We start from the raw sequence: 12,538 nt of genomic DNA, 5'->3' as shown, positions 1-12,538 counted from the left end.
TCTTTACAGGGAGCTCTGGTAGCATAGTGGCTAAAGCACTTGACTGCTAACCAGAAGGCTGGCGGTTCAAACCCACCAGCCACTCCTCCTATCCGTAGTGATACTGCCTCGAAAACCCAAGGAGGGGTCGCTATGAGTCGGGGCCGACTCGACGGCACATAACAACAACAACAATCTTTACAGGAGCAGTTTAGCAGTTCTTTTCTACTGGGGAGTTGCTGGTGGGTTTAAACACCAGACGTCCAGTTAGCAGCTGAGTGCTTCACCATTGCACCACCAAGCTCCTTAAAGAATGTCTAGAACCTGGGAAATTTTTAAACAATATACTTGGAGATCCTTACATAGCAACACACCCCCATTGACTTTACCCCTTTCCATGATGGCACAGTATTCTACACTGTGGATGCACTCGCCCCTTTCAATGCACATTTTTGTTGTCCCCAAGTTTCTCTATTCCAAACAATGACAACACCCATTTCAAATCCTTGTCCCTCTTGTCAGCTTTCAGCCTCATGAGTTCCTTTCACATTCTCAGTTGGTGGGATTATCTTCTGCTTCCAGGAAAGAATGAGCGCCATCAGCTGAGAACTTCCGGTGACCCTACCTGCAAACTAACCCACATCTCACTATCCACTCTCTTTCCTGAGTAGATACTAAGTAAATATTCACTGACGCTTGGACCCAGGGATCCTCACTCCCAGTCCAGGGTTGTTATAACCCAGATATTTTGTCTCTGTGGGAGCTAGTCACAAGTGGGAGTGGGAAGACCTAGCTAGGCCCCTCACTTACAAAAGGCCTCGAGTTTAGACTTTTAGCATTATCTCCAAATGAGATTATTTATCTGTACATCCCTGTCTTTCACATGAGATTGTGCTAGTTGTTGTCCCTAGGCAGTGACTTTTAAAACGATCTCTCTGGTGATTATACAGTTCTTTCTATTTTGTGCATTTCTTTAAATTTCCAAAATAAAATATTAAGACAGGTGGTTGCTTTATTATAAATGAGGTGGTGATACTGCATGATGTTGCCATGTGAGGTAGAACATTGGAAGCAAAATGAAGTCAAGGGAGTCTGAATGACACAAAGTTGTCAACAAGACCGTAAATGATTTTTAAAGCTGTTTTTTCAAAAAGTCTAGAGCAACGTTATTTTGCCACAAAAATTTTGACATTTCACATCAGTGAAAAATGCCTTGATGTTCGTATTTTTGTGTGCTGATTTTTTTTTTTCCAGTTAAAAGCTTTAACATGCTATGGTTTAAGTGTTTAGAAGAGGTCGTGAATTTTACATTTGTGTTTTGGCATTGAGTGTTGTGTTGAGCCCACGCTTTGCTCAGCTTCTCAAAAGCCCCAAGCACATCTTCACTGTAAGTTATTAGGTGGGCACTGCTTGGCACAGGGTTCCGGAGTGTGCCGCCGTGCACCATCCCTCATCAGTGCTGGCACCTCTTGGTGTCTGTGTAATGGGAGAAAGGCAAGGATATGGTGGGAGAAGGGGAGAGGTTTACCCTTCCAAAGGGGCTCATCCCAGCTCCCCGACAGCCCTCGGACTCACCTGGCCAGCAACGTAGATGGGGAGAAAGACCCAGGATAACATCAGCACGAAGAACAAGCCCTGTCCAAGAAGACACAGTCAGATTCGGCTCCCAGCCCACACGAAAGTGGCATGCAGGTCTGCCTCTGTGCCCAGGGGTCAGCCTGCCTGGCGCCTGCCTCTGGCTCCGTCTCTCACTTACTGACTGGCTCACATTTCCTGGGCTCCATATTTCCATTTGTAAAATGGGGAGAAGGGTATTAGGTAGGGGAGGGTGGAGATAGGAGCCTGTGGTGACTCCTACCTGGGTTTCCTATTCAACTTTTCATCTAGACCCCCTTCATTCAGTTGCTCTCACCCTCTCCCTGGCAGTGGTCAAAACACAAGATGTGAGGTCAGGCAGACCCGGGTTCAAAGACTGGTTGTGGGGCAGGTTTGCACAAATCCCTGAAATTTATTCTCCTCATCTGTGAAATGGGAGTAAGAGGGTACCACTGGGTTGTCACGAGTAATCGGTGAGAAGATATCTTACAAGCACGCACTATCAGCCAGGCACTCCTCTGTACCATGATGAGCATTAGTTCATTCTTCTCCAATTTTATACCCAAGGAACTAGGGGTTCAGAGATGTTAGGTTGCCCAAGGTCATGCAGCTTTCAGTGTTGGGAGCCAGGATGTGAACCTAGGCTGTCAGGTTCTAGTCTGTAATTGAATCCCATAGATGACAATGTACTTAGGGCTCTAAGCACAGAGCAAGCATTTTAAAAATGTTCATCGTTATGAAGGTGAAGATCATTATTAATATGCACCCTCTGCTCCCTGATGAAAATCATATGCTGAATGAGCCCAGTACATAGGGGAGTGGTCCTGTCACTTGGGTACCTGAGGGGCAGCAGAAAGATCAAGAGCCACTGAGCCACATAGCTTTTGTGATATCCAACTGATGCTTAAAACACACAGCAGTAACCTCCAGTCCCTTGATAGCTTCTGAATCTACAAGAGGATTCTGAGTCTTCCTCTCCACACCCACTTGTTGGGATTGTGGCCTTATGGGCCCCCATCAGGCAAACACAAGAGACCTAGGACTTGCAGATCAAGACTGTGCACCAAGGCTCTCTGTTTACTTTGCTTTATTTTTATAAAGCATCATTCTGTTGTTAAAAGCGTGAGGCAGTCTCACAGCATCCACAGGATGTCCCTATTAGGTAGAGGGCAGTCTGCATAAGTAAGTACTCACGTTAATTTCATAAGCAGATACTGAGAGGCCCGCAGCAGCACCTGACCCCGCCAGGCCAACGAAGTGTCCACTTCCAACGTTGCTGGCAAACAGAGATGCACCCACCTGTAGGGAAAAGAACTTGAAGCCAGAGCCTGGATGACCTGCTCGCCACCTCCAGGTGCTTCCCTTGCCCCCAAGGGACCACAACAGAAGAACAAGTGGGGAAGACAGGGCCATCCCTAGCCTTTCAGACACTTGTGTAAATTAGAAAAAGACTCTCCTTGCCCAAGACTCTTTCACTTTCATCACCATAAACTGGCCCAGTAAATATGCATATCAGTGATGACTGCAACCTGAACTGCAGCCCCTAGGATCGGGCAGTGCATAACTTGAGCAGCATGGGGGGATGATGAAGGTACTCTAGAAAGTGCTTTGTTATGAGAATCAGGTGCCTGTGTCACGCCACAGCTCTGGTTCTAACTCATTGAAGTGGATAGCTCTTCTTGAAGAACGCTTTGTGATCAAGACCACACCCGATGACCCCAATCTGGGGGCCCTGGGAACCTGACCAAAGCTGGGCCAATTGTATTCTCTCTCCTGAAGGTTTGGTTAGGCTATTATCCTAAGTACATGAAAGAGCCAAGACTCAACCCCAAGTTTGTCAGTGGTAGGCTTTTTCCTAAGACGGACACAACAATCCCTCATTCTGCATACTCTTTTTTTTCATTTTTTAAAATTAGCATGTAACTTGTATACCATTAAATTCACTCTGAGAGGTGGATGATTCAATTTTTGATATATTCAAAAAGCTGTACAACCATCACCACTATGTAATTTCAGGACATTTTCCTCCCCCTAAAATGAAGCCCTATACCTATTAGCAGGCACTCTCTGTCCCCCCTCCCTTAAGTCCCTGGCAAATAGTCACATCTACTCTCTGTCTCTGTGATTTGCCTATTTCTGACATTTCATTAATTCACTATGGATGACGCCTCAACAGAAAGAAAACAAAAATCCTCACAACTGGACCAATAAGTATCATGATAAATGGAGAAAAGATTGAACTTGTCAGGGATTTCATTTTACTCGGATCCACGATCAACATGCTTGGAAGAACAGTCAAGAAATCAAATGATGTATTGCATTGGGAAAGTCTGCTGCAAAAGAACTTTATAAAGTGTTAAAGAGCAGAGATGTTACTCTGAAGACTAAGGTGTACCTGATCCAAGCCATGATGTTTGCAGTAGCCTCATTTGCATGTGAGAGCTGGACAGTCAATAAGGAAGACCATAGAACTGATGCATTCAGATGGTGGTATTGTCAAAGAATATTGAATGTACCATGGACTACTAGAAGAACAAACAAATCTGTCTCGGAGGAATACAGCCAGAATGCTCCTTACAAGCCAGAATGCTCCCTAGAAGTGACAATGGCCAGACTTCGTCTCTCATACTTTAGTCACGTTGTCAGAAGGGACCAGCCCCTGGGGAAGGATACTATGCTTGATAAAGTAGAGGGTCAGCACAAAAGGGAAGACCCTCAAAGAGATGGATTGAACCAATGGCTGAGATGATGGGCTCAGGCATGGCAATGGATGTGAGGATGGTACCAGACTGGGCAATATTTCGTCCTATTATACATAGGATTGTTATAAGTCAGAACCAACCTGATGGCACCTAACAACAATAACAGCAATATGCATTTCATGTGAATGGAATTATATAGTATGTGAGCCTTTGTATCTGACTTCTTTCACTTAGTATATTTCCAAGATTCATCCCTGTTGTGGATTGTATCAGTACTCCATTCTTTTTTATGGCTGAGTAATACATTATATGGATGTACCACATTTTGTTTATCCATTCACAAATTCTCTTGGGCATACACCTAGAAGTGGAATTTCTGGATCATTAGTAACTATATTTAACTTTTTAGGGACTACCAAATGGTTGTCTAAAGTGATGGAAGTGAAACTCTGAGACTTCCAGTTCAAGGCTTTAAGAGCCTGGCAGTTTCCATTTTTAACCCTCTTGGACTCCAGCTGCTGAGGCTGACAAGCCCAAGTTGACAAGTAAAAAGGCACAGTCCCGATGTTATCAAACAACATGGCAGGCCACTAATTCAAGTCCAGATGAAGTCCTAAGATCGGCAGGGCATGGCAGGCTGTTGAACAATGACTTGGCTATGTGCAGGGTTCAAGCATGTCAAAAGGCTAGAGACCATTCCCCAAGACTTCTCTTTATATACAGGAAGCAGACCACATTCGTAAGGCGGCTACTCAGCTGCTCACAGTAGATTCCACCAAGGAGTTGATTACCAGTCTCTCATGGGGAATATTACATCCAGTTGCCCAGACACTCCATCAGGCCCCACCAAGTTGACACACAAACTTAACTACCACACTTACCCATGACTTGTGAAGTAGAGTCATGTGTGTGTGTGTATGTGTATGTGTGTGTGTGTGTGTGTGTGGTGAGTGTGTATTTAGGGATGCCCTTAGATCCACTGTTGTTGTTGTTGTTATGTGCCATCGAGTCAGAACTCATAGCGACCCCTCCTTGGGTTTCTGAGGCAGTATCACTACGGAAGTAGATTTCCTCATCTTCTTTCCTAGGAGTGGCTGGTGGGCTTGAACCACCAGCCTTCTGGTTAGCAGTCAAGTGCCTTAGCCACTATGCTACCAGAGCTCCCTTAGATCCACTAGAAAAGGAAATATAATGGAGTTGTGTAATTTATTTGTGTTCTCAGCATCCATTCCATCTCCACTTTCTCCCAATAATGACCTCCAATTTTTCTTCTGGGTTCAGTTCTCTTGTTTCTCATCCTGTATACCCCAGCAGAGGTTCCACCCTGTCATCTTAGGCATTGAGTCCATTACCCTGGTTTGAGCCAATCAGAACATCAAACTACCCTGATCACAGTGTTTGGCTAGTGGATAGCCATGGGGCCCAATCAGAGATGAGCTGTTTGCCAGGAATACCACCTTGGAGGAAGGTGCTCTTCCCATACTGAGCTAAAACCTGAGGGGGTGAAAGGTCTGGAGCTGTGCACACCAAGTTGTTGGCATGAAAAGTGAACCTATCTGCGAACAGCATCCATCCAGTAGAGAAGCCAGTAGATAATGATAGATGGATGGTGGGGGGTTGGATGGATGGATGGATAGGTATGTTGGTAGAAAGATAAACAGACAGACAGATAGATAGATAGATAGATAGACAGATAGATAGATAGACAGATAGAAGATAAAGATAGATAGAAATAAATGAGGTCCTGCTGACATCACTTAAGTCTCTGTACTCAGCCATACCTGAAACCATCCCAACAATTAGATTTTCACTTAGGTGAGCTGATAAATTCCTTTTTGTTTAAACCAATTTGAATTGAACTCAAGCTTTCTCTAGTTTAGACTCTGACTTCCATGTCACATGAAACCAAAGAATCCCGAGAGAGGAGACCCTGGGCAGAATACCACCACTTGAAGGTTCTTTGAGAAGTGACTTGAATTGAATCAAAGACCACTTACTGGCCACCACACCATGTCCCTTCCAGCCAAGAAGTAGCCTTTCACGGTGTCTCTTTTGGTCTTCACTGTGGACTGAAACGAAGAAGGAAACTGTTAGCAAGCAGAGACATTCCAAACTGGCCTGGGCCAGGGATTGCGAACTGAGGATCCAAAGCGCCCAGATTTTCCCTCAAATATGTTTTGTTTGACACATGGTTTCAAAGAAAAGTTTCACTTGAATGCCTTTAGAGGAACCATAAACTCTTCAGACCAACCCAGCCCCACCCCTCCCTATTTCACATTTATGCCTACCGCACTACCCCACTAGGCATTTCAGTTTCAGACCATGGCTTTTCTAAGAAAGCTTATAATGGATGCTATTTATTGGGTGTTGCCTATGTGCCAGAAGCTATGTAAGCATTTTATATGCATTAACCCATTTTAATCCTTACCAATGCAAATGAGGTAGGTATTGTTAGGCCATGTGACAGATGATAAAAGTGGGCTGGAAGGAAGGTTGGGCATCTACTTCTGTAGGGATACTGCCTCGGAAACCCAAGGAGAGGTTGCTAAGAGTCGGGTCCGACTCGATGGCACATAACGACAACAACAACAGAAGCAGTCATATCTAGTGCCATATTCCTAGATAGTGGCAGGGATGGGAATCCAAACCCAGGTCAGCCTGATTTTGCAGGCCATGCTCTTAGCTGGCCTACAAAACCATCTTCTCCTGTTGAAGGTGTTCAAGTAGAGTATTTTGGCCACTAAGTACCTAGTATAAACTTGGATTAGTTGTTTAACTTCTCTGAGCCTCTGCGCAGATGTTCACGAGGGCATTCATACTCTGGGTGGGAGACAACACAAATGGTACCTCCTCCAGGCCCTACAAATTATCTTGCTAAACAAAACAGCCATTGTGGCTCGTTCCTGTTGAACCCTGACACAGGAAATATTTTCTAAGAATCAAGAACTCCTTGTGCTCAAAGGGATATGAAGACGGTCATCTAAATGCAGACTTTCTCAAACTAGTGATACATTGGAGTTACCTGGTTCCCTTGTGAAGAATCAGATCCCGGAGAACCCTACACTTCACTCTGACCCTTGGCCTAACACTGATCCTATATCTCTCTAACTCTAAAGCCCTTATTCTTAATGATCTCATCCAACTCAGTATCTTCTGCTAAGGTGGGGGAAGCAGAGAGAGTTTGGGCCCATGGTCTTTGGAATGTCCAGCACATTTTTTCCATTCTTGACCCTGAGGAGGAAAGCTGAAGAGTAAGAATTGAGAAATAATCCACAGAAGAGTCAGAAGAAAGTGGACACATCTCAGTGGACTATAGTTTTCAAGACCTTTCACCAGTGACCTGGAAACCACCCTATCCCAAAGGTACTGATCTCCTTACTATATAAAGACCTCCTGAGAACTGATCAGAAAAAGAGTAAGTCCCTGAAGTCTTCTTAAAACCAAACCATAGTTTAGCCTAACTAGTACAGAATGTCGGCCTTCAGCATTGTACTCTAAAGATCTCTCTGTATAGGATCAAATGGACAACAGCAACTCGAAAGGTTAGATAAGAACCTTACAGGGGAGTGAGTTTATGCTGAAAGGAGGAACGATGTGGAAAATGAGGGTGAGAATGGCTGCACAACTCGGAGAACATCCTCAATGTCACTGTGTAAAATTGAGCATGAATCGGTGTGTGTTCTGCGCTGTGTATATTCTCAAGAACAACAGCAACAGCACCAACAACATTTTATATGTGAGGCGCTCTGGTGGCACAGTGCCTAAGGCATGTGACTGCTAACGAGAAGGTTTGCAGTTCAAACCCACCAGCTGCTCTGTGGAAAGAAGATGGGGCAATCTACTTCTGTAAAGATTTACTGCCTTGGAAACTCAGTGGGTGTCCCTATGAGTCAGAATTGACTCGATGGCAGTGGATTGGGTTGGGTTTGGATATATATATATGTTCAGAAGACAGACTGGGCAAGCTACTTCCATAGTGATACTCAGAACTCATAGCGACCCCTCCTTGGGTTTCTGAGGCAGTATCACTACGGAAGTAGATTGCCCAACCTTCCTTCCAAGGAGTGGCTGGTAGGTTTGAACTGCCAGCCTTCTGGTTAGCAGTCAAGTGCCTTAGGCACTATGCTACCAGAGCTCCTATATATATGCACACACACACACGCACACACACATATATATATACCCACACACACAAGAACCCAACAAAATGAGAAAAACAGATGTCACTGAACTGCACATGTAAACATGATTGAAGGGGCACTTGCTTTGTTCCCTATATATTTACCACAATAAAAATATTATTTTAAAAAACAAAAGATATATATCCACAATACACAGAAATAAGTCAGTTTGACAGGGATATAAAAGCTCGATGACACAGTCTTGGTGAAATGTAGTAAAACAGAACTTCTCATACATGACTGATGTGTGCACAGGTTGGTACAAAACCTAAGGTGGGAATTCAACACAAAGTATCACATTACAAATGTGCATATACTTTTAACCTGACAGTTCCACCTCAGCAAGTTTATCCTACACTGTAGCTACATAAGGAACTCTGAGGGCATAGTGGGTGAGGTATTTGGTTGCTAACCAGAAGGTCAGCATTTCAAACCCACAAGCTGCTATGAGGGAAGATGAGGCAATCTACTTCTGTAAAGATTTATAGCCTTGACAACCCAATGGGGGTGGCTATGATTATAGCTACCTACATCCAAAGTGATGAGGGAACAGCGGTTATTTATTACAGCATAATTTATAATTGTAAAAGATGGGAAACAATCAAAATGACCCTCATCAGGAGACTGCTTAAATAAACACAGCACACTTCAGAACTGCCGTACCTAATGGAATGTGACTTGTAAGAAGCTGATGAAGCTTGAAGGCGCTGGTGTGGACAGCTTTCCAGGAGATGCTAAGAAGTGAAAAATAGGAGGGTGCAAGCCAGCATGTAGAATAAGGTACCTCCAATTTGAGGAAGAAGGCAATATACATATTCATGTTGACTTTGATTGACATAAAGAACATTTTTAAGACTATGCTAATGTATTCAAACACTAACAACAGTGGCTGCTGTGGAGGGAAGGATGGTGGGGAAAGTTCACTGAGCATCATCTTAAGTTGTTTTTGAACCATGTGACTGTATGACTTTTAAAAATAAACTTTCTTTACATCATATATATATATATATATATATATATATATATATACATACACATAGGCTTTAAAGTAAGGGAGATGTGTATTCTAGCCCGGTCTCTCCTCATTTACTGACAGGATAAGGAATGTTCACTTCCCTCATCTATAAAATGAGTATGGTAGTACAGGCGTGTATCAGAGATTTGGCGGGATTGGTTCCAGACCACTGCAATAACCCGAAAAACGAATACAGTGAGTCGCACTATTCTTTGGTTTCCCAGAGAATGTAAAAGTGTGTTTACACTATACTGTGGGAGCTCTGGTGGCGTAGTGCCTAGGGCATCAGACTGCTAATCAGAAGGCTGGCTTTTCAAACCACCAGCCACTCCTCAAAAGGAAGACTGGGCAATCTACTTCCGTAGAGATACCACCTCAGAAACCCAAGGTGATGTCGTTATGAGTTGGAATTGACACGAAGGCAGTGAGTTGGTTTTTTTTTTTTTTTTAGTAGTCTATTAAGTGTGCATTGTAGAAAAGTTTGTAATACTGTCAGAATTACCAAAATGTGACTCAGAGACACCAGGTGAGGACATGCTGTTGGGAAAATGGTGCCAATAAACTTTCTGTACACAGGGTTATGACAAATCTTCAATTTGTAAAAAACGCAGTATCTATACAGTGCACTAAAGCAAAATGCAATAAAACCAGGCGTGCCTGCACTATCTTCTTCCCAGGGGCATGTGCAAATTACACGAGATAGCAGAAGTGGGAGTGCTGAGCACAGTGTCTACCAGAGTCAATAGTCAATGGGTTTTCTAAACAGCCCCATTCTGAATACCCCATAACCTTGAACTACTTTCTTGCCCCCTCTCTCCTCAGTGTCTTAGATCCAAAATGATGGGCTTGGCTCAGGACCTCTGGCCTGATGGTGCCTTCTCTCCCCACCCCCCACCAACCTGGCTTACCCAGAGTCCAACAGCCAGGACAAAGAGGAAGTACAGAACCAGCACTGCAATGTCACCTGGCTCCAGGCTCCTCTGTGGAAACGCCTCAAGGGGATCCGTCTGCGGGGGTTCAGGACTGCTGGTGTCGCTCTCCATGGTCCTGAAGGAAATCTTCAACCCTGCAGAAGTGTAACTGCATGTCACATGGCAGAACCTGTGGTCACTCTCCTGACCTCATCCATGGCTGCCTCCCTGGGGCGTCCAAGCAAGACGTCACACTTGGAGGGATGTGTGATGGGGACCGAGTGAGTCTTTTTCAAGAAGGAAGATTCATCCATCCACCCATCCACTTATTCATTCAATAAATATTTACAATGAAGTTACATCAAATATACAGCTAATTTTCACCAATTCAGCCACTCAACTGGAAAAATATAAAAAGTGATAAAAAATTTAAACAGTACCACCCTCTTCCACTTAATAAGCACAAAACCAAGAGTGAGAGGAAAATGAGACAATTTCCATTTCTGAGGTACCTCACAGCTGAGTAAAGGTCAAACCAATGATTTTACCTGAGGCTCAACCATTAAAAAAAAAAAAAAGTCACTGCCTTCGAGTAGATTCTGACTCATAGCGACCCCTCCTTGGGTTTCTGAGGAGGCATCTCTAGGACATAGATTACCCAGTCTTCCTTCTGAGGCTCAGCCATACTCCAAAAACTCACTACCATCAAATCGGATCTGACTCATAGTGACCCCTCTTTGGGTTTCCAAGGTGGTACCACTGTGGAAGTAAATTGCCCAACCTTCCTTTCGAGGGGTGGCTGGTGGTTTGAACTGCCAACCTCTGGTTAGCAGTCAAATGCCTAGGCACTCTGCCACCAGAGCTCCTAGGGTAGGCCCTAGACACTGCAAATTTCTTCCAGTGCTGGGTTATTCACATAAAAGAACATGTATTTCATGGATTTACAAACCTACAGAGTGGACACTATAACTATCATCCCCAGTTAACAGATGGGAAAACTGGGGCACAGAGAAGTAACTTCTCCAAGGTAAGTAACTTCTCCAAGGTAATATTATCAGGTAATTCTTTGTTATAGGAGCCCTGGTGGTGCAACATTAAACAGTCAGCTATCGTCTGAAAGATTGGTGGTTCAAACCCACAAAGCAGCTCTGTGGGAGAAAGATGTGGCAATTTGCTCCCATAAGAATTATATCCTAGAAGTAATGAACCTCAGCCTCAATGACCCTGAGACCAGAAGAACTAGATGGTGCCCAGCTACCACTGCTGATCTGAAAGGTGTCACGGTAAGAGGTCCCAGGTAGGGTTGGGGAAAAAGTGGAACAAAACTCAAAATCACAAAAAAATAAAACATCAGCTTACTGGTCTGATGAAGACTGGTGGAATCCCCAAGACTATGGCTCTGAGACAGAACCCCTCAAGCCTGGAACTGAACTTAAACCCTATGACTCAACTGGCAGGCAAACGACAGACAGACCTGTAAGGTGAAGAGTAACATCAGGAGGGTATGCACTCATTACAACAATCAAGCAGATGAGATCAAGAAGACAGCATTTGCCCGGGGAGAGAGCTGGGATGGGAAGGAAGGATGAAGGGAGGAAGTGGGAAGAATGTTGTTGCATTGCAGGGATGGCAGTAAATGTTACAGAACAGAATGCGTATGGATGGTTGAATGGAAATCCAATTTGCTGTGTAAAATTGCACCCAAATCACAATAAAAAAAATTTTTTTTTTAAGAAAAGATTATATCCTAGAAAAACTTATGAGGTGGTTCTACCCTGTTGCTTTGGATTGCTGTGAGCTGGAACAGAGTGGAGTGCACACACAATTCTTTGTTATAGGTGTCTGTCTTGTGCATTGCAGGACGTCTAGCAGCATCACTGATCTCTACTGAAAAGGTTAGTAGTACTCATCCGCAGTCCAAAAAAAAATGTCCCCTGGGGAAAAATTGCCCCACCCCCAGCATTGAGAAGCATTGCTTTAGAGGCATAAAAGAGGGTGTCAACTTAGAGGAGAGCCTCCAGGAGGCGTCCGGTTGTCTGTGCATTCCCTTCCTCTGGCAGCTTTGAGCTCTCTAGTGCCGGGCCTTGCTCTTGTTCACGTTGATGGAAAGCTCACAGCTTCTCAGAGCTGGGACATGGAGGCTCCTCCAAGGAA

General features: G+C 44.2%; 1 protein-coding gene across 1 annotated transcript in view; it reads right to left on the bottom strand.

The window, feature by feature from the left end:
* Positions 1-10,516, bottom strand: part of SLC5A11 (solute carrier family 5 member 11) — a 59,259-nt gene extending 48,743 nt beyond the window's left edge. Inside the window, exons 1-4 of the mRNA XM_007951802.2 lie at positions 10,382-10,516; positions 6,275-6,346; positions 2,770-2,874; positions 1,555-1,614 (exon numbers count right to left, since the gene is read on the bottom strand). Coding sequence (XP_007949993.2) covers positions 1,555-1,614; positions 2,770-2,874; positions 6,275-6,346; positions 10,382-10,516 — 372 coding nt within the window. The remainder of the gene's footprint in view (positions 1-1,554; positions 1,615-2,769; positions 2,875-6,274; positions 6,347-10,381) is intronic.
* Between the last annotated feature and the right edge of the window lie 2,022 nt (positions 10,517-12,538).

Source organism: Orycteropus afer, unplaced genomic scaffold (genome assembly GCF_000298275.1).
Source record: "Orycteropus afer afer isolate SDZICR_OR568_19922 unplaced genomic scaffold, OryAfe1.0 scaffold00312, whole genome shotgun sequence".
In the NCBI taxonomy this organism is placed as follows: domain Eukaryota; kingdom Metazoa; phylum Chordata; class Mammalia; order Tubulidentata; family Orycteropodidae; genus Orycteropus; species Orycteropus afer.
The sequence above is the reverse complement of the archived record's forward strand: the minus strand, read 5'-3'. Positions and strand labels throughout refer to the sequence as shown.